Here is a 23,565-nt window from a genome sequence, read left to right as displayed (position 1 = left end):
TATGTCGAAACCAAAAGGTCGAGACTAGATGGCCAACTTAGGAACTGATCTTAGCCAGAATGGATGTGTGAAGTGTGACTCTGTGACGGACTGACCTTTTGAGAGAATACGACGCCAAGGGCGCTCCCACAGCGGCTATAATGGCCACTTCCCATTACAAAGAAAGAGAGCCACGCAAAATTAATTTGATAGTTGTTACCAAAATTTCGAAGTCTTTGTTAATTTTCAGGGACTAGACAGATCTCTAATTAATAAGGCATAAAAATAAATAATATATTTCACATGTCGCACACTGCTGCTACAAGTTTATCTGTTTCCTTGTAAGAAAAAAAAAAATGGTTCAAATGGCTCTGAGCACTATGAGACTTTACTTCTGAGGTCATCAGTCCCCTAGAACTTAGATCTAATTAAACATAACTAACCTAAGGACATCACACATATCCATGCCCGAGGCAGGATTCGAACCTGTGACCGTAGCGATCGCACGGTTCCAGACTGTAGCGCCTAGAACCGCTTGGCCACCCGGTCGGCTCCTTGTAACAGGTATTCGCTGTTACCTTCCAAACCTTTGGAAGGTAGGAGACGAGGTACTGGTGCAATTAAAACTGTGAGGACGAGGCGTCAGGCATGCTAGGGTGGCTCAGGTGGTGGAGCACTTGCCTGCGAAAGGCAGAGGTCCCGAGTTCGGGTCTCGGTCCGGCACACAGTTTTAATCGGCCAGGAAATTTCAATAGTTTCCAGTCCGTATCTTCGAAATTATGTAGCGGGAGCAATACTGTTAAGCACGCTCTATTGCTATGTTCTTGATATCTAGAAATTCTACGAAAATGGTACGATATTATGGCAACCCATGCGAAACTACATGTGTTCTTGTAATCACAGAGTCTGGAGATCAGTGCAGAAACGCCAGCAAGCAGACAGGTCTGGAACAGAAACAGTAACATGTTTGTACCGAGAGGGGAGCGGGGGAGGTGGGAGGAACGAGCCAGTCTTTGCACAACAGTTCTGAGAGTGACTTGAATCCACTGACGGCTTTCTGATGTAAAAGGGATGATTTTGTATGCCGGAGGATATGAATTGTATGTTTACTACACTGACATGTTACGCAGTGATATATTGCACGATTGAAGATCGGTTTCTCACTCTAATATTCAACCTCCTGTAATCAGTGGCATAGCCGTGTTATTGAGTAACAGTCTTTCCGTATTTCACAATGTGCATCGCACTTTCCAAGGTTTAGTTGTCGATGCAATATGACGGTCTGTGTAAAATAGTTTTTGCCACAGAAAGTCACGTCTGTAGAAAGAAAGAAAAGGCAGCGGTGCTTCCCTAGGACTGAGGAGAATCGTGACATATAGCCAGTGTTGATGTAGGCATACCATAATTTTTTTGGATGCTGTACAGATGTAAAAGATAACTGCACTGTATGTGTAAAATGTGTATATATTGCATTATAAAGTTACTGTGGCTTATGTTGTGTAAAAATGTGTATGTATTGCATTGTAAAGTTATTGTGGTTTATGTTGTGGCATGACTAGAGAAGATGACTGTGGGTCCTATCGTGAGGGATGTATAGATTCAGCACATCGATAACCACGAGGATATGAGAGAGACATTTTACACGGAAAATTATGTGTGCTGTATATACTGAGATTCGTTCCAGAAGCACAGCCGTCAAGAGGAGACATTACCTGTACATCGAGCTGTGTCAGACTGTAAAAGCAATCGTAATATTTCATTGTAGTTATATTGGTAAACGTGTTCCTGCTTTCCAATATTCTTGTGAGTCTCGTATGTATTTGATGATCTGTAGACAACTTGGCGAGTTCAACTGTCAATGCAATTTAGCGATCTGTGCATGATAATTTTACTGCTGAAAGTCTCATCTGCTGATGAAAGAAAAGGTGAATGGTGCTTCGATACAGGTGGCATCAATAATTTGGTGGGTAAATTCGATAAGAGCCAATCATTATTTTAGATAGCCATGTGGTTTAAGTATAACACTGAGAACATTGCTAGAGGCACTTGCGATGGTATGTAGCTACGTGCGGTGACCTGTCAGCCACACGTCACAGATGGTCAGTTAGTCACTAGGGAGGGAGCAGCCTGTGCTGTTCTGGAACGGACTTCTGCAGCACCACTTGGCAATTGGCTCTTCACCGGACAGGTGGGGGGAGTGTAGTGGGGAAAACAGGCACGTGTGGCCCGTCATCTGTGCTCTGTAAATTAGTCACGCTCCTGTCTGGTCACGTCATCAACGGCGCCGAGGTGATCACATATTACGAGAGGGATTTCTCAAGTACCAAGTATGAAAGGAATGTTGTGCTGCCTCATGTGTGTGGGTCACTAACGAGCATCTGTGCCTCACTTTGCAGGGTGTATCGGTGAATCCTGACTTCTGGGAGCGTGTGCAGTAGCCTCCTGTGCGGTCCAATGAACAGGTGGGAGGCGGACAGTGTCTTCCTACATTGTTTGTGTGCAGGTCTATAGGCTGTGCCAAGCATTATTTTGACAGTTTACGGGTACTGAACGTGTCCACACATTACTGTGCTGCATTATTTAGGAGGAGTTTGCAGGTCTCTATTGAAATTATTTTAGTAAGATAGGAGTGCCTCAGCGATACAGATAGCCGTACCGTAGGTGCAACCACAACGGAGGGGTATCTGATGAGAGGCCAGACAAACGTGTGGCTCCTGAAGAGTGGCAGCAGCCTTTTCAGTAGTTGCAGGGGCAACAGTCTGGATGGTTGACTGATCTGGCCTTGTGTAACAATAACGAAAACGGCCTTGCTGTGCTGGTACTGCGAACGGCTGAAAGCAAGGGGAAACTACAGCCGTAATTTTTCCCGACGGCATGCAGCTTTACTGTATGGTTAAATGATGATGACGTCCTCTTGGGTAAAATATTCTAGAGGTAAAATGGTCCCCCATTCGGATCTCCGGGAGGGGACTACTCAGGAGCACGTCGTTATAAGGAGAAAGAAAACTGGCGTTCTACGGATCGGAGCGTGGAATGTCAGATCCCTTAATCGAGCAGGTAGGTTAGAAAATTTAAAGAGAGAAATGGATAGGTTAAAGTTAGATATAGTGAGAATTAGTGAAATTCGGTGGCAGGAGGAACAACGTGGTAGGAGGAACAACACATCTGGTCAGGTGACTACAGGGTTATAAATACAAAGTCAAATAGGGCAATGCAGGAGTCGGTTTCATAATGAATAGAAAAATAGGAATGCAGGTAAGCTACTACAAACAGCATAGTGAACGCATTATTGTAGCCAAGATAGACACGAAGCCCACACCTACTACAGTAGTAAAAGTTTATATGCCAACTAGTTCTGCAGATGATGAGATAAAAGAAATTATTCAGATAGTGAAGGGAGGCGAAAATTTAATAGTCATGGGTGACTGGAATTCGGTAGTGGGAAAAGGGAGAGAAGGAAACGCAGTAGGTGCATATGGAATGGGGCTAAGATATGAAAGAGGAAGCCGCCTGATAGAATTTTGCACAGAGCACAACTTAATCACAGCTAACACTTGGTTCAATAATCATGTAAGAAGGTTGTATACATGGAAGAAGGCTGGAGATACTAACAGGTTTCAGATTATATAATGGTAAGACAGAGATTTAGGAACCAGGTTTTAAATTGTAAGACAATTCCAGGTGCAGATGTGGACTCCGGCCACAATCTATTGGATATGAACTGAGGATTAAAACTGGAGAAACTGAAAAAAGGTGGGAATTTAAGGAGATGGGACCTGGATAAAACGACAGAACCAGAGGTTGTAGAGAGTTTCAGGGAGAGCAAAAGGGAACAATTGACAGGAATGGGGGAAAGAAATACAGTAGAAGAAGAATGGGTAGCTTTGAGAGACGAAGTAGTGAAGGCAGCAGAGGATCAAGTAGGTAAAAAGACGAGGGCTAGTAGAAATCCTTGGGTAACAGAAGAAATATTGAATTTAATCGATGAAAGGAGATAGTATAAAAATGCAGTAAATGAAGCAGACAAAAAGGAGTACAATCCTCTCAAAAATGAGATCGACAGGAAGAGCAAAATGGCTAAGCAGGGATGGCTAGAGGACAAATGTAAGGATGTAGAGGTTTATCTCACTAGGGGCAAGATAGATACTGCCTGCAGGAAAATTAGAGATATTTGGAGAAAAGAGAACCACGTCTATAAATATCATGAGTTCAGATGGAAACCCAGTTCTAAGCAGAGAAGGGAAAGCAGAAAGGTGGAAGGAGTATATAGAGGGTCTATACAGGAGCAAAGTTCTTGAGGATACTATTATGGAAATGGAAGAGGATGTAGATGAAGATGAAATGGGAGATACAATAGTGCGTGAATAGTTTGACAGATCTGAGTCGAAACAAGGCCCGGGAGTAGACAACATTCCATTAGAGCTACTGATAGCTTTGGGAGAGCCAGTCCTGACAAAACTCTATCATCTGGTGAGCAAGATGTATGAAACAGGCGAAATATCATCAGACTTCAAGAGGAATATAATAATTCCAATCCCAAAGAAAGCAGGTGTTGACAGATGTGAAAATTACCGAACTATCAATTTCATAAATCACATGCAAAATACTAACGCGAATTCTTTACAGACGAAGTTAAAACCTGGTAGAAGTCGACCTCGGGGAAGATCAGTTTGGATTCCGTAGAAATATTGGAACACGTGAGGCAATACTGACTCTGCGACTTATCTTAGAAGCTAGATTAAGGAAAGGCAAACCTACATTTCTAGCATTTGTAGACTTGGAGAAAGCTTTTGACAATGTAGACTGGAATACTCTCTTTTAAATTCTGAAGTTGGCAGGGTTAAAATACAGGGAGCGAAAGGCTATTTACAATTTGTACAGAAACCAGATGGCAGTTTTAAGAGTCGAGGGGCATGAAAGGGAAGCAGTGGTTGGGAAGGGAGTGAGATAGGGTTGTAGCCTCTCCCCGATGTTATTCAATCTGTATATTGAGCAAGCAGTGAAGGAAACAAAAGAAAAATTCGGAGTAGGTATCAAAATCCATGGAGAAGAAATAAAAACTTTGCGGTTCGCCGATGACATCGTAATTCTGCCAGAGACAGCAAAGGACTTGGAAGAGCAGTTGAACGGAATGGATAGTGTCTTGAAAGGAGGATATAAGATGAACATCAACAAAAGCAAAACGAGGATAATGGAATGTAGTCGAATTAAGTTGGGTGACGCTGAGGGAATTAGATTAGGAAATGAGACACTTAAAGTAGTAAAGGAGTTTTGCTATTTAGGGAGTAAAATAACTGATGATGGTCGAAGTAGAGAGGATATAAAATGTAGAATGGCAATGGCAAGGAAAGCGTTTCTGGAGAAGAGAAATTTGTTAACATTGAGTATAGATTTAAGTGTCAGGAAGTCGTTTCTGAAAGTAATTGCATGGAGTGTAGCCGTGTATGTAAGTGAAACATGGACGATAAATAGTTTGGACAAGAAGAGAATAGAAGCTTTCGAAATGTGGTGCTACAGATGAATATTGAAAATTAGATGGGTAGATCACATATCATCATTGACCTATTCACAGCGAAAATTCAAACTCGGCGGCAGTTCATAGGACGAGGTGGCAGTTGGATGACTTAGGGTAGTGGGGGTAGCCCTATTGAACTATTTTCCTGCCATTTTCTTAAGTTAGTAAGGATGAATGTGGTGTGATGCATTATCCTGTTGGAATTTGAACGTCCTGCCATTTTTATGGGGAAGGGGAGGGGAGGTTGGTTAGGTTAGTGGAGGTTGCCCAATTGACCTATCTTCGCACCAACATCAGCCATCCTGTCATCTTGGATGATGTCATGCACTGTTGCTAAGTTTACACACCGCCATCTTGGATGACGTCTTCTCCGCCAACTTGGATACATCTGGCAACAATTCAGAGTGGCTCCGAAAAGGCTTTGCCCCAATACATTCCCTACTATTTGTGAGCTCCGTCTGCAAAATGTGTTGCAAATACAGTAGTTAGCGAAGAACTGGTACATTAAAAGGTCATGTCTGGTGCCATAGTTTTATCGCATGAGAAAGTATAGTAAGCTATGAGCTTTTTTCCTTTCATTATTTTATGGAAGGGGGCAGGGAGGGGGGAGGGCGGGATGGTGGTATGACAGAACAAAAGTCTCATAAATGTTTGAAAGTACGTGTAAAGTGCGTTTCAGCACTAAGTGCTCTCATTGTCAAATACTGGATGAATGTAATCTGACTGTTTGCACATTGTGAGCTATGGTACCTTTTAACCCCCATCCCGTTGAGAGGTAAGTGGTTCTTACTGACCCAGCGGTTTTTCTGACGTTAAGTAATATAAACATCAAAAAAAGTTTTTCATCATCTCGGTTCCGAGAGTTCCAAAACCTGTACAGAAAATTGGAATAGAGATGAACATAAACATCATTTCCGCCCATTTTATTGGTCATGAAAGCCACACATTGCATCTTGTACCACCATACAGCGAGACCTTCAGAGGTGGTAGTCCAGATTGCTGTACACACTGGTACCTCTAATAACCAGTGAAAATCCTCTTGCATTGACGCATGCTTGTATTCGTTGTGGCATATGATACACAAGTTCATCAGGACACTGTCAGTTCAGATTGTCCCAGCCATCAATGGCGATTTGGCGTAGATCCCTCAGAGTGGTAGGTTGGTCACATCGTCCACAAACAGCCCTTTTGAATCCACCCCAGGCATGTTTGATAGGATTCATGTCTGGCCCCTCTATTCGAGCGATGTTGTTATCCTGAAGGAAATCATTCAAAAGATGTGCACGATGGGGGCGCGAATTTTCGTCCATGAATACGAATGCCTCGTCAACGTGCTTGTCTCCGACGATTGCCTGGTTGAAGGCAGATACGACACTCATCGGTGAAGAGAATGTGATGCCAATCCTGAGCGTTGCATTCAGCATGAAGTTGGGCTCATCTGTACTGCACTTCATGATATTGTGGTTGCAGAGATGGATCTCACCATGGACGTCGGGAGTGAAGCTGCTCATCATGTGCATAGTTTGAGTCATAACAGAACGTCCTGCGTTTGCACAAAAAGAAATATTCAATATGGTTGCGTTGCTGTCAGGGCGCCTCCGAGCCATAATCCGCAGGTAGCGGTCATCCACTGCAGTAGTAGCCCTGGGGCAACCTGAGCAAGGCATGTCATCGACAGCTCCTGTCTCTTTGTATCTCCTTCATGTCCGAACATCTCTTTGGTTCACTCAGAGACACCTGGACACTTCCCTTGTTGAGAGCCCTTCCCAGCACAAAGTGACAATCCAGGCGCGAACGAACTGCGGTACTGACCGTCTAGGCATGGTTGAACTGCAGACAAGATGAGCCGTGTACCTCCTTCCTGGTGGAATCACTGCAACTGATCGGCTGTCGGACCCCCTCCATCTAATAGGCGCTAGTCATGCATGGTTGTTCATATCTTTGGGCGGTTAGTGATATCTCTGAACAGACAAAGGGACTGGGTCTTTGATACAATGTATGTATATGTATCAAGTTAGGTTGAAGTCAATCAAGTGGCTTAGGAACAGATGTGGAACATACATAGATACATTCACTTTCCTAATATCTGCAGGCATTATGCAACTTGTATAATTAGATTCTCTATCAAAGGTATGACCTTATTGTACAAGTGTGGACTGAGAAAGACAAAATCCTAGATCTCCAGGTACAAGTGCTTACTTGATGTAAATGGTTCACTGGTTTTCACCACCTTTCTCAAACGATAATACGTAAGTGGCTACAAACAACTGAAACAAAGAGCTATGTAAATGGCCATGAGACATACACCATAGATTTGATCCATTTTGCTATTTCATTGTACTCAGTCAAACTCTTAGTTGGTTGGCTTGATTGGTAAACAACGAATTTCTTATGGTCTGTGTTAATCTCCCAACTAGTTTCATTGAACGAATTTTATTCTGGTCTGTTGTTGCCTCTACAACACAACGCTTGGCTGACAATGTAGGGTACTACATGCCTGCACCAAATCACTACACTTCGCACTGAAAATCAGAGCTGCCACAAGGCACCATCTTTCCCCAGTGTACTTCTGGATGCAAAGTAGTGGTCTTTTCTGCATGGGGCTCCACGACTGTTCCCTATAAATCCTCGAGTTGAGTGTAACTGAAGAGATCTGTTCAGCGCTCAACCTTCTTATTGATTCAGCTGCCTCTCCTGCTAGCCTCATTGTCCCCCTTGTTATTGGTTCCTGGTATGACCTATCATCCATATTATTTACGTTATAGTCTTCTGAAATTTTCCCGCTGACATCATGCAAAAATCCTCTTCCAGAGCCAGTCTTTTGAAGGTGCTGCATGAGTAACTGTATGAGTGGTCAAAAACTGTTGCCAAGATCCAAACTTGGAGGATACTCCATCTTATACGTTAGCAGTTGTAGCAAAAGAGATGTGTATTGGTTGTGGACAGACTAGAAGCCCATCTCATGCAAACCCAGCTGACACCTGCACAACTCGCCTCTGTACGAAGAATAATATTACACTGCTAATGTCTACAGCATCTTTCTTAAATTTACATAAAATTCCTACAGTGGCTTGTCACACTGTGAATCCTTTTTGTTGAAGTGGCAGGTTGTTTATTATCATTAATATGAATGTTATAATGCAACGCAAACTGTGGACCTGGCCAGTATGCTAACACTGTTGTGGTTATGTATGAGATCAAGGAGGGAGAGGTGGAGGAGACAATAAAAAGCACTGTACACCTCCGTATTCTTATGAGTGGACTATTGTGACACATTAGATCACTATGTGACAAATATCCTACATTGCATACCACTGGCCAGCACTCCTGTTTGACAACACCGCACGTGTTAGGTGTGTGAATCTACATTTTGAGCAGGCCATGGTGGTCTAGCAGTTCTAAGCGCTCAGTCCGGAACCGCGCAACTGCTACGGTCGCAGGTTCGAATCCTGCCTCGGGCATGGATGTTTGTGATGTCCTTAGATTAGTTAGGTTTAAGTAGCTCTAAGTTCTAGGGGACTAATGACCATAGATGTTAAGTCCCATAGTGCTCAGAGCCTAAATGTTTCGAAAAAAATTCAAGTACAATGCACTTTTTGAAACCGTGTCATTTTGTTTGCAGTCATGGGGACTGTTTATTCTGGTTCCACGTTAGATAATTTGGTGTGAGTTTGTGTGCTATCTCTGTCGGCAGGTGCTGGTGGTGGTGGGGGGTGAGGGTCGGTGGGTTGCGACGCGGGGTGGCTGTGTGCCCATTGAGGCACTGGAGGCTGGTGCTGCCGGCAGCGAGCCACTCTTTGTGGGCAGGGCCTGCTTCGACGGCTTGCTGGTGCCTGGCAAGGTGAGTGAACAAGCTTCTGAGCTCTAACATGCCTGTCTCTTGGAGGTCCGACCACCTCGTTCCTAGTACGGAAAACTTTGTCTCATAAAATTACATAGAAAGCCCTCTATCAGTGGTCTCAGGCAGTACAGCTGAATAAAGTCGTCTCAAGCAAGTGGTTATACATCCGTGCTCTTTCATCTGGATGCTTGTCAGCTGTTCTCATGTGGTGACTGACTGCCATGTGGTTTCTGACCTTGTGTAGCCCAAGTACTGGGTGTGACATCAACAATGTTTGTGTGTCACTGTATAGGCAACATTCAACACTCCTGCAATGGAGAGGGCAGCAACTGTCAGCACACGACAGCGCCTGAAGAGCACTCAGCTCAAAGCTCGTAGACTCGTAATCACTTGAGTGGGCTCAGAGCCAGAGTATTTTATATACTTTCTGTCATTATTGGTAACTCCTCTTCCTTTTTAGCTCGTGAATCTGTATGTTTGCACACTGAACAAATGGGTGAATGACTGAGTAGGCTGTGTCTTGCCTGAAAGCAGACAGACTTTTACAGGTCTGACACTTGTTGTCTAGTTGATCATGCATTAGTGTGTTCATTATGTAACTCAGTCTTGCTAGAGACATGACTTCACCAATTTCTGATAGTGTAAACCTGATTGGAAGAGGAATGGGTGAAATTATTGTCAGGTATCTTTGAGTTTCTGGATAAGTCCTTGTGAGTTCCTGTTCAGGTAGTGCTCACTTTCTTATTCTATTCTACTTAGGATCTGATGAGGCTATCATAGGATTTTAGTCACGTTGAGATTCTGTGACCCCTTTTATCCCATATGTCCAAGTGTTTCTTTCCAACAAACCAGATATTTAATGTTTCCATGTAGATTCTTACTTTATTTTTAAGCTTTTTTGTTCTTCAAAAATAATAATAAATATTATTATGTTAAGCTGGAATTCGTAAATAATGGTACCATGGAAAACTGTGAAACATAAGATGTATTTTATGAGCTGTTTTAGCTAACTATGAAATGAGTCACCTAAGTAGATAGCCATAATAATCACCACAAATAAGTCAACACAGTTAAATGATAGTACATGTCCTTTGCATTTAGTAACTGGTGACAAGTTATGGGTTTAAAATTGAATATTGCCCTGAGAAAGATTAGTCCTTGCCAGATCCACCTTATTATTAATCCACAAAACTGCTACTTGTTCATCTTTCCTAATTTTGTAAAAATTTAGAGTTTTTCATAATATGAGCAGTTTACAAAAGGAATAAATCTTGTTTATCATATTACTTGTACAGTGGGTGAATTAATGCCACTCTCCATTCAATTGGGATAGTTTTATTTTACAGACTTCTTTCTAATTAATATTAGATCTTTTATGATTTTTTGTTGAGACAATTTCAAATATTAAGCAGTTATAATGTGTTATCAACAGCTTGATTTCACTGGTAGTAATGATCTGAAGATGGTAGTTTCACTCCACTTTCCAAGCAGCTAGTCAGCAGAAAAGTGAATGGTGAAAGGCTGCCAAGGTCAGTATGATATGCAGTGGCACTGGTTTATAGGTTTTTGGATTTTCTTGGAGCCATCCTTCTGACTGGTTGCATGCAGCCCACCAGGAATTTCTCTCTTGTGCCAACCTACTCATCTCATAGTAGCACTTGCATCCTATGTTCCCAATCATTTGTTGGATGTCTCCCAATCTCTGTCTTCCTCTTCAGTTTTTATGCTCTACATCTTATTCCTTCCATGTAGTCTTTCCACTTATCATCTCCCTAGCATTAGCAGTGGAATTTATGATCATTCTTAATGTTGCCATCCATGCATTTAATTTCACTGAAGGTTGTTTTGACTTTTCAGTATGAATGTAGTCATTTCAATGATATTGTCTTTTTTTAATGGCTTAAATGGCACTGAGCAGTATGGGACTTCATATTTGAGGTCATCAGTCCCCTAGAACTTAAAACTACTTAAACCTAACTGACCTAAGAACATCACACACATCCATGCCTGAGGCAGGATTCGAACCTGTCACCATAGCGGATGCACGGTTCCAGACTGAGGAGCCTAGAACCGATCAGCTGCAACGGACAGCTCTTTTCTGTTTCACCTTGGCTTACCTGCACTTCCTATTTATTTAATTCATAAGTAATTTACAATCTAATATACCTGTATCTGTGAACATTTTTTACTTCCATCTTTCATCTAACATTTAAAGTATATCTTTGTTTATCCAAGGTTTTTTCACAGTTACCTTTGTACACCCATGTTTGTCTTTCCAAGATCTGTGGTTGCTCATTTTAGAGATGTCCACTACTATTTAACTGAAGTGTCTACTGTGATATTCAGTATCACAGTATCCATCTATCTCATTATTCCTTGGTACTTCAGTATCCCACTTCCTTACACACAGATTCTTCCATATGATTCTCTTAAAAATTAGTCTACTTTTCATCATACTATGATTAGAGTATACTTACAATCCAATATTTGATTGCAGAATCTTTGTCTGACCTTGATGTAATTCAACTGCAAGTTTCCCATGTCTCCGTAACTTTTCCATGTATAGGCCCACCTCTTAACCTTGTGATTCTTGAACAGAGTATTCATTATTATGAACTGAAATTTATTGCAGAACTCAATTAGTCTTGTTCCTCTCTCATTCTTTCAACCAATCCTATGTTCTCCCATAAGCCTTTATTGTACATCTTCCCCTAAAAGCACATTTTAATCCCTTAAACCTAATAGTTATTTTGTGTACTGGACTATCCATTCAATATTTTCATATATTTTCACTACCGCTTTATCATCTGTTGGCATGTACACCTGAACTGTTGTTGTTGGTGATGGTTTTCATTTCTGATGAGAACAACCTGTCACTGCATTGTTTGCAGTAACTCATTCTCTGCCCTGCTTCGCATTTCACTTCTCGGTTTTTCTAGCTTCCCTCCCTCATTCAAACTTCTGATATTCCAGGCTCCAACATATAGACTGTTATCCTCTCATCAAGTATTCCATCTGCAGTCTGCTCCCAATTATCCAATTGGGGTACTAATCCAGAATCTTTTGCTGGTGGAGGGATCATCATGACACATTTTCAGTTACAGGCCACATGTCCTGTGGATACACATTATGGTGTCTTTAATGTAGTGGTTTCCTTCCATTGTCTTCTGCATCATCATGCTGTTAAGCATACACTTTTTAGGGTCAGTTTCCCACGCTTAGGGCAAGAGTGCCCTTAACCTCTGTTTACTGCTGCATGCTTTTTCACAAGACCATTGGCAGAACAAGGGTAGCTTCTAATGCTTTTATTGAAACTTTTTGTAGTGGCTAGGTTTGAACCCAGGATGCTTTGGTTAATATTCAAGGACGCTACTCCTAGACCACAAGTTATGTTGTTTGTTTTTGAAATATATGTGGTCTTCCCTCACTAATTCAGATGACTACTAAACATTAAGTCAGCCAGTGCAAAATAGTGTCTACTGAGGGTTTTAAAGTAACTACAACAAAAAGTCATGGAGGATGTATGATTCTGGAAAGCAGAAAGATAAACCTAAAATCTGTAAGCCACATATTTCATCAAGAATGCATGACAGTGTTGCAGGAATTGCATTGTTCACGTTGTTTTGCAGGTACACCCAAGCCACGGTGTCTGCTACATCTCATACGGTGGGGCAGAGATTGCTTGCCCCGAGTACGAGGTTCTCGTCATACACATATAAACAGTGCCTCCTTGTATCAGACTGCTACATCTGAGGAGCATCTCAACATCTCCTCACTCATTACTTCCTTCCATTTTAAGCAAACGAGTGTCACTGTCGATCTCTGAAAATGTCCTGTGATATATAATTTTATGTCTTATTTAATACCAGATGGAGCTTTTATCCATCTGCAATGCCAAACAATGCAACTCCTAATTTTAGTACACATTTTTCAATTTTTATATTTTCTTACTGATTCCAAGCAGCTTAGTGAATCCTATTGATCACTGAGACAAGTGTTTTGAGTGGAATGTATATTAATGTGTTGCACATTACTACTTGTTATAGGAAATAAAGTTCTTTTACAACTTCAGTTAATCCATTGCTTTACTCACATTCTTCCAATAATGACATTATTTCTCTTATAAATAATGACACACAAATATTTGAATAACGTAAGATAAAAGTCTTAGTGTAGGATAAAATGTTCCACTTGGAGGTGAGTGCAGTAATATGAGTAGCAGTTACATACATTCAATGTTCATCCTTGTTAGCAAGTTTGTTGAAGCTTTTTGTAATATATATTTGTTTTGGCAACCATGGTCACTTAGTTCTATGGCAACAAGAAAAAAGAAATTTGTGAATGTAATAAAGGATCTAATCACATTATGTCCATATGTACAAAAATATAAACCTAGTATATGGAAACCAATACAGTGCTAACACATCAAAATGAAATGAACCCTATTTCATTGTAAGTGTTCACAATTGTGCCTTAATTCTGTGTTGAACTGTTCTCTTTTTTGTAAAACTACCGCATATAGCAATATTTCTCTCTAACAGATTGTTTAAATTGTACACAAATTTATTTTCACATCTGAATTTAAGTCCCTAGTTCTGTATTTAAAGAATATGGCATGTGAGCTCTGCACTAATGTGATAAATTTCCATTTCTCTATCTTTGTTATCTAGTCACCTTCCCATTTGGCCTCAGTAATTTTCCCTGTCATTACTGAGACATTTGTTGTACTTGTAACTAGAAGACTATATATAATGAACTAAAAGAAAAAGAAATAACATTCTATTCTGCAAATATCCTGCTTAATATCGGTCCTCTATATTTAATTATGTTTTCGGTTTTCGTAAAATATCTCTGTACGTGTTCGCTTTGATTTTTTCACTGTTAAATGTTATATGTTCCGTCTTTCTCAAAGTGAAACTTTTGCATGGTTATTGGTGTGACGCTACAGAAAAATAATATTCCTGACGTAATATATAACACATAAGGCATCCATTGTGGTATATATATCCTTTCATAAATGTAAATATTTTGCTACTAATTGTTGGAGGATCATCATTGTATTTCTATTTTTGCTTGCACAGATTAAGATGAAATTGGTGAAACGTTATAAGCTGAAATAAATTTGTTATCTAGATTAAACATTGGTATGAAACACTGATGTGGCAACATCCATAATTAATTGGTACATTGAGTTAAATTATTTTGAAACACGCTGTGCTGCTTCTTGCAATTATCGACCTGCATGATGATGCCACGATACATGCACACGTTCAAACATGTACAGGTTTTAAGTGGTGGCACACTGTTAAATCGTGGTTAGCTTATTGGCTGACCGAGGTCATGTATATGATACATTGGAAGCATTGCTTCAGTAGTGGGCAATGGTGGCAAGAGTGACATGCGAGAGATCACCAGCAACGGAGGTGGATGACAACCCAGTCGTAGGGGCTGTGATCATTGCCCTGTGTACAAGGTTGTGAGAGAGCAGAAGGCTGAAGCTGGATGTGGGACTCCAGAAAGCAGGAGCACTAGAGGAAGCTGAATCCCGCAGAGTACCTGCAACCTGGAGTTGCACACCAGTCTGCCTGCCTCAACACCGTACAAGCTGGGATAAATAAATGATTTTATCTCAATGTATCTTTTTATTTATTAAGAAAAGTATAATACTTTTTGTCACCACTGCTTAGCACGTAGGCTGGATTATGCAAATGGAAAATTATTTAGGAATAAAGTACCATACTCAGTAAACATTACTGCAGATTTGTTCCAGGTCCACAGTAATTTTATCCAGGGATATACAGTTAAACTGGTCACTGATTGAGAATTTCACTGCCACCAGTGATGTATTTCCTAGTACTAGTGATATGATTTCGTATGTATAATTTTAAGGAAACGTTTGCTACATCAGTGGAAAACATAGTGACAACAATTGTAAATGTCACAGGCACAAACAGTGCCTACTGTGTACAAATACCCTACTGTCCTTTTCTTAGCACTTGTACACCATCTGTAACCTAAACCTGGAATTATTTGAAATGACACAGAACCTAAATTTAATTGTCACATGGGTAGTTTGATTTGCAAATGTCTTGAATTAATAATGTTGTAATTCATTACGAAAATTTCTGTTCTGTAGAAATTTCTGGTTTCCAATACCTTCGCTTTTAATGTGCAACTGGCTTTCTTCTGTATGTGTGCCAGGCAACTGACAGAGAAGAAAAAGTGCTTTACTTTTTGTTCAGATAGCTTTCTGAACTTATCAATAGCACATTTAGCTTTGGTCCTATTTGCAGGATCCCTACACAGCTGCTAATTCAGTGCTGTATATCTTGATGCTTAGCTGACTATTCAAGCTGTCACACGAATGTAATTGCAGAATAAATGTTCACAGCAGAGGAAGTTAAGCTCGGTGTAATGACAGCACCTACATGCTGTTACATGCAATTTTACACAGTCGGCAGTCCACATGGCAACAATGACTTCTTGATCCGCACTACCTTACATACATAACGAAGAACAGAACAATGTCAGCTTTTGGCTTATTATAGCGTAATATTTGTTGGTACCTATACTGCTGTAGTATGTCAGTGTGTGGGAGGCAGGGTGTCAACTTCCATGTCGTGTGTGCTGCCTCTGATGTTCAGAAGAAAGTGTATTCACCACTTAGATCCACAGAGAAGTGGTGCTGGCGTCGAAATGAAGAAAAAGAAGTGGCTGTCTACACTGAGCACATGTACTTAATGGGATTGTTTTCCATATAATCGATGACAGTGCTTGATTTGGTTTGTTTTGGAGTTTTGAAATAGCAAAATGATATTAATTACTAGAGAGACTGTTAATGGCAGTAGGTTGCATAGAGGCTTCCCTCCTTTATACTGCTGTTACATCAGCTCTCCATCAGGAGATTTTGGCAGTTTTTCACAGTGATGAGATATGACATTGCAGTTCACTATCCTTCCCACAAATCACCTGGTTTGGATGGTTTTCCCAAAGAATTTTATGTTCGGTTTTAGCCTCTAACAAGAGATACAACAACACATATGGTGAATGAAGTAGTGCAAGGAGTCAGAAAAATTATTTTCATTCTGTGGATCAGATCCAACCAGTAACGTTACTCAATTTTGGTTATAAAATAGTAGTCCAGGTGATAAATAGTTATTTGTCAGTTTTGTTTGCTGACATCATTGCACATTATCAGAGCTCTCTCCCAGGATGTTTTCTCCTGACTACCATAGCTGAATGTCGTAATCTCGATTGTTTCCACTGCCATAGCTGAATGTCGTGATCTGATCTTGATTGTTTCCATTGTTCATGTGTCAGGAGCTTCATGCATTGGACAAAGTTAACCTTGATTTCTGTTCTATGTTGATGGCTGTCGGTTTTAAGGATGCTGCATGGTGGATGTTCACCTGTGTAGTTACTGGTATTCAGGCATCTATTTATGTGAATGGTTGTCTTACTGCCCCATAGACGTGTATCAAGGTGTCCTGCAGGGAAGTTATACACGCTATTTTGGTATTCCTTAATGTAGACCCTATTAGTACTGTAGAACTGGGTGGCTGGTCAGCACTGGGAGGTGGTCTTATCGTCTGCACATTTGCCGATGATGCTATTGTACTTCTTTGTAGTTCATACTCATGCCCTATGGGGCTCACAGTTCTTTCGTGAGTTCAGCTGTGGTGCACACAGGGCCCTGAGCATTGCAGCGCATTCTTTCTTCCTGGGCTGCTTTTCCTTCACCAAGCCCCTACCTCGCCATCCTTGTTCTTCCTCGCTGCCCCCCCCCCCCCCCCCACCTTCCCCTCTCTGTGTTTTTATTTATGTCGACCTGGCTATCCACCTGGTTTCCTGTATTCCCTGCGGTTTTGTTCTTCTTACCCATCTCTTTCATTCTTTATTGCCACTTGGTCCCCCCTTGGAGTTCTAACCTTCACTTCCAAATTTTCTGTCTAGTGTGAGCCATTTGGGCAAGAACGCCCTCCCTAGCATCTATGGTGGGGATTCCTTTCCCTTCCCTGCAATAGCCCCCCTCCATCCCACTAGCTCACCAGCACATGTAGCCAGCCCATGTGGTGTGGCTGTTATGTATCATCTGGCTGAGCCCCCTGACAACAAGAGGATCACACTACTGATAACTGAGCTGTTGCCTCCCCATGAATTCCAAGAAGTGGTTGCTTGTCATCCTGGAGCGTTGGAACTCCTGGCAATGGCTGCCATGCCAGAGGGCTTTTGCTGTGGCTGGGTGGTTCCCATGGGGAGAGCCCCTGATTGGAGTGGGTGGTATCAAAGTGGATGCTTGGTGCATGAAGTGTATCAAGCTGCAAAAATCTGGTTGTTCTCAAACATGCATCTCTTTGAGTGGTAATGGATCATTGAATGCTGCTTTGTATGGCCCACCAGCCTTCTGTTCCTTGGCTACACGCTGGGAGACGGGCCACGCTCACCATCTTAGGATGAAACACTTTCTCTGACGCCTGGTCTGTACTAGGACAGACGGAGAAACATTCACCGCCACAAAGCCATTGTTTCTTACAGATAATGCCGAGGACAAGTATGGTTGAGTATCTCAATAAGATGTAGTCAGGCTTTCCATTGATCAAAGCTTCTTCTGTCCCCCCATCCCCACTCCCTCTCACGATTCTGCAGCTCTTCGTGTTTTTAATCGTCTGGGTGGTGTCCCAGTTTCTATTATCCCCCATGAATCTCTGAATATGGTTGAGCAATTGATTTTTCATAGTGACCTCATCCTTCAGACTGATGAGGAACTCCGGGCTACTCTGGAGTGATGCGGTTTTCATTTTGTCTGATGTGTATAGAAAGGCTGTCAAGAGAACTGCACTGATACAGTGCCTTTCTCGCTTTTGAGGAAGATACCCTCCCAGAGATGGTCTAGGTTAATGTGTAGCCGATGTAACGTGAAGGTGTAGGTATGCCTCATATGAGGTGCTTTCAGCACTTGCATTTTGGGCATAAGTCTTACTGCTGTACAGTGGACCCTGTGTGTGGGGGCTGTGGACACCCACTCCATTAGGGTAGCTCCTATGTTCTGTCACCTTTGTTTTTAAGTTGTCATGACCTCCAGACTCTACACTCGCCAGATTGCTCAGCTTACAATAAAGAAAATAAGATACAAGAGTGTACGTACCTGACACTTAGGCTCATTAAAAATATGACTGTCTCCAGCCCATGTCAATATCTTCCACTTTGGCCCCTGTTACATCCTTTCCGCCTCCTACCTGTTCTTTACCCCAGCCCTGTGCCCCTCTCCACTCTCCCCTAACCTGCAGTTTCCATGCCCTCCCCTTCATGTGTTGCTCCAGCTCTCTGGCCAATGCCCTTCTTCAGTGCCTGCTGGTGATGGGGCTCCCTCTCAGGACCCCACCCTCTGGCATCTCTCAAGTCAGAGGCCTGCTACCACAACTCGACCATGTGTTGCACAGTCTGTACGCTCCAAGGTGCCCCACTCTCTTTCAGTTCCAAATCTTCCAGAAGCCTGCTCTCCCTTGTGCCTACCCTCCTAAACGTCTGAAAGGGAGGAAGAAGAAGATGAAGAAGAAAAGTAAGTCTCAGGAGAAACCCTCTTCCCTGGCAGTGCCTCCCCCCTCGAGATCCTTATTTATGGATGTCAGCACATCCTTGTCAGTGAGGATCACTGACCCAGTGACATTACCTCCCCTTGGCTTCTTTATATCTAACCTGGACTCTTGCTACATGATAATCTAGTCGACTTGCAGCAGATACTGCTGTCACTTACTGGAAATACAACAACTTGCTTACTCTTATTATGATTTCTGTCTAGCTCTTCAAGAAACGCACTTCTGTGATGACCACTCTCCAATCTTTCATGGTTATCAGGAGTTCTGTCAGAACTGTGCCAGCCCTGAGGTAACATCTGCAGGGCTCTCCACTTTGCTTTGCACCAATGTCGTTAGTGACTGGTTCCCCCTTTGTACCAAACTGGAAGCAATAATGGTACGAGTGCAGCCGATGCAGCATTCACTGTTTACAATGTTTACCTCCCCCCAGGTAGGCCATTTCGTTATGTTGACTTATATACCTCAATACAATAACTCCTCCCTGGTGACTTCAATGAAGACCACCCTTTGAGGGAGTATCGCTTCAGTAAGTATGGTCTTCTAGTTGACCAACTTTTTATGGACTTTGTTTTGTGTCTTCTACATGCTTCAGTGTTGTTCACGGCACTTTTCTGACATCGATCTCACGATCTCCTTTCCTGCTCTTGGGGCTTCTCTACTCTGGTTACCCCATGATGATCTTTCTTACAGTTAGCACTTTTCGGTGATTCTATCGTTCCCCTGCCGCTGCCAGGCAGACAAGCCCCCAAGTTAGGCATTCCACAGAGATAATTGGTCTTTATATACATCTGCTGTGCACACTCTCTCTCAGACTACATCGATGCAGGCGTCCAAGACTTCTCTGACATTGTTCTTCATGCTGCTGGCACTGCTGTCCCCCTCGCGTCGACCACTGCTGTGGAGGACCAATGTCACATGACTCGCCAATCAGGACAGCCATCAGGTGCTGCAACAGTTTAAACGACACTCTCACAGACTAACCTTATCACTTTTAAGCGTCGATGTGCTAAGGCTCACTCTCTAACTAAACAGAGTAAAAAGGAATCCTGGAATCTACGCCTCTTCATCACAGGGCTGGTCCAAGCTCTGTAGCCTTTTGGCCCATCAGTGACAATTACGTGTCCAGCGTCTTGCCCTACTGGGCGCTCTATGTACTGATCCACTGGTCCTTGCAGAACACCCTATGGCACACTTTGTGATGGTATTGGCATCGTCTTCCTATTCTGTAGCCTCTGGCAGAAACAACGAGCTGAAGAATCCCCTCTATTTCAATCCCCGCCAATCTGATGCCTACAACGGATCGTTTACTGAGTAACAAGTCTTGCAGGGTCTAAAACATTACTAGGCTCCAGGCCCAGATTCCATCCACATCTACATGATGCAACACTTGGACGTTACCCAGAGGCAACATCTACTCAGGGTCTTCAAGCACATTTGTCTCAAGAGTGTCTTCACCTTGCTATGCCGAAACAGTGTAGTTGGCCCAGGGAGAAGCCAACTTCCCTCGACAGCTACCGACTGGTTAGCCTGACCAACTTCTTTTGTAAACTGCTCAAGAGGATGGTTAGTTCTGATTTTGTTGGGTACTCGAATCTCAGGGCCTTTTGTCCCTGTATCAGTGGGTCTTCCAGGAAGACTGATCATTTACTCAGATTGGAAACACCCATGTGACAAGCTTTCAGTAAACTCTGACACCTTGTTGCGGTCTTCTGCGACCTACATAAGACATATGGCTTGGTGCCGTCATATTTTAGTAATCTTCCATTACTGGGGCTTTCGCGGCCTTCTCTCGATTTTATCGGCGAATTTTTATCCCACCAGCTCTTCCGGGTTAGAGTTGGCACTACAATCACCTCTGAAAGCGGTATTACCTTGGCGTATCATAAAATGCCTAAAGGACTAAGCGAAAGGACTAGACCTCAGGGCAGGGCAGCATTCATCTTTTATTGTTCACAATATTTATTAAAGTCAGTCAACAGAAATAACAATTGTCATAAATTTCTAGTGAGAGAACATTTGTACATGAATCCCATCAGTTGGCTTTCAGTACCAAACCAAATGTAACCACTTTTCAAATGAGAAAGATAATACCTTTTCATAAAAAAATAAAATACACTGAGCGCCCAAAGGGCTACAGTAAGTTCACTTACAGTTTTAAAAACACATTCGTTTGGAAAAAAGAGTAACTTTACACATGAACTGTGTATATCTGTATTTTTTATTAGCAAATAGTGAAGAAATAACATTTATAATAATAAACTCCCACTCAGAGAACATTTATACATGCAGTGTATCAGTTACTAACGAATGTATAGCAACTTTTCAAATGTTGGCAAATATCTCTGAGTACTTAACAGCTGAGGTCATCAGTCCCCTAGAACTTAGAACTACTTAAACCTAAGGACATCACACCCATCCACGCCCGAGGCAGGATTCGAACCTTCGACCGTAGTGGTCGCGCGGTTCCAGACTGAAGCGCCTAGAACCGGGCTTTTCAAATGTGATAGGCAATACCTTTCCATAGAAAACACTGCACGCCTAAAGGGCTATCGTAAGTTTACTTTAGTTTTAAAACCTTGCCCAAATATATTCATTTTAGGGAAAGAGTAACCTTACATATGGACTCCCCACTGGACAAACAATAATCTACCAGATGATCAAAGAGTCAGTATAAATTTGAAAACTTAGTAAACCACGGAATAACGTAGATAGAGAAGTAAAAATTGACACACATGCTTGGAATGGCATGAAGTATTATTAGAACGAAAAAAATATTGTTAGACGCGTGAAAGATCTCCTGCGTGCGGCGTTTGGTGGTGATCGTGTGCTCAGCCGCCACTTTCGTCATGCTTGACCTCCCAGGTCCCCATACCTCAGTCCGTGCGATTATTGGCTTTGGAGTTACCTGAAGTCGCAAGTGTACCGTGATCGACCAACATGCTGAAACACAACATCCGCGCCAATGCCTCACCATAACTCCGGACATGCTTTACAGTGCTGTTCACAACATTATTCCTTGACTACAGCTATTGTTGACGAATGATGGTGGACATATTGAGCATTTCCTGTAAAGAACATCATCTTTGCTTGACCTTACTTTGTTATGCTTATTACTCCTACTCTGATCAGATGAAGCACCATTTGTCGGACATTTTTTGAACGTTTGTATTTTCTTGGTTCTAATAAAACCCTATGTCATTCCAAGAATGTGTGTCAACTTGTACCACTCTATCTACATTATGCCGTGATTTATTCAGTTTTCAAATTTATACTGACTTTTTAAACACCCAGTACATTAGACACTTCTCTTACAAATACTCTCATGCACATAAATTAAGAATAATGTTGATACATGGTGAAACAACTCTTTGGTGGGCGGTTTGCGGGTTTAAATCACCTCGGGGTATGACCGTGCGGTGCATCTGATCTGGGGTCGTTGCACGGTAGCGCTGGCAGCAGTCCACATACGCAGAAGTGTGTTGGTGCATGTCAAAGGATGGTGCAGCGAGTAAGTGTACAGACGTTTCCAGGCGAGCTAATGGTGACTGTGTGTTGAAAATGGCTCAAAGAACACACATTGATGACGTTATGAGGGTTAGAATACTAGAGCGACTGGAGGGAGGTCAAACACAGAGGGTCGTACTACAGGCCCTCCGTGTGCCACAAAGTGTGATCTCCAGATTATGGCAACTGTTTTAGCAGACAGGAAACGTTTCAAGGCGCTACAGTACGATACGTCCACAGTGCACAACACCGAAAGAAGACCGATATCTCACCATCAGTGCCCGCAGATGGCCACGGAGTACTGCAGGTAGCCTCGCTTGGGACCTTAACACAGCCACTGGAACAGTTGTCTCCAGAAACACAGTTTGCAGACGACTGAACAGACATGGTTTATTCGCCTGGAGGCCCTGCAAGGTGCATTCCACTAACCCCTGGTCACAGGAGAGCCCGTAAAGCCTGGTGTCAACAACACAGTACATGGTCACTGGAACAGTGGTTCCAGTTTATGTTCATGGACGAGTCCAGGCATAGTCTGAACAGTGATTCCCGCCGGGTTTTCATCTGGCGTGAACCAGGAACCAGATACCAACCACTTAAATGTCCATGAAAGGGTCCTTTATGGAGGTCGTGGTTTGATGGTGTGGGGTGGGATTATGATTGATGCACGTACACCCCTACATGTCTTTGACAGAGGAACTGTAACAGGCCAGGTGTATCGGGACGTCATTTTGCACCAGTATGTTCGCCTTTTCAGGGGTGCTGAAGGTCCCACCTTCCTCCTGATGGATGATAATGCACGGCCCCACCGAGCTGCCATCGCGAAGGAATGTAGAGGGCTGCCTGTTCTCCAGACCTAAACCCCACCGAGAACGTCTGGGACGCTCTCGGTCGACGTATCGCTGCACGTCTTCAAATCGCTAGGACACCTCAGGAGCTATGACAGGCACTGGTGGAAGAATAAGAGGCTATACCCCAGCAGCAGCTCGACCACCCGATTGGCAACGTGTACGTGTGCATGATGATTATATCCCATATTGATATCGGTGTTCATTGGTGGATGCCGACATTCAAACCTCCACACAAGTGTCTCACGGAGTTAGCGTGGTTTGGTATATCATACAGTTCAAGAT

At 42.5% G+C, this 23,565-nt stretch overlaps 1 protein-coding gene across 1 annotated transcript in view; it reads left to right on the top strand.

Annotated features, from left to right (window-relative positions):
* LOC126267275 (uncharacterized) overlaps positions 1 to 13,411 on the top strand; it is a 28,913-nt gene extending 15,502 nt beyond the window's left edge. The window contains exons 3-4 of the mRNA XM_049972343.1: positions 9,189 to 9,335; positions 12,965 to 13,411. Of these exons, the coding sequence (XP_049828300.1) occupies positions 9,189 to 9,335; positions 12,965 to 13,054 (237 nt within the window). The 3' untranslated portion in view covers positions 13,055 to 13,411. The remainder of the gene's footprint in view (positions 1 to 9,188; positions 9,336 to 12,964) is intronic.
* Positions 13,412 to 23,565: the final 10,154 nt, after the last annotated feature.

This window comes from Schistocerca gregaria, chromosome 4 (assembly GCF_023897955.1).
Source record: "Schistocerca gregaria isolate iqSchGreg1 chromosome 4, iqSchGreg1.2, whole genome shotgun sequence".
Lineage (NCBI taxonomy): Eukaryota > Metazoa > Arthropoda > Insecta > Orthoptera > Acrididae > Schistocerca > Schistocerca gregaria.
Note: the sequence above shows the minus strand (reverse complement) of the source record. Positions and strands in the feature narration are given on the sequence as shown.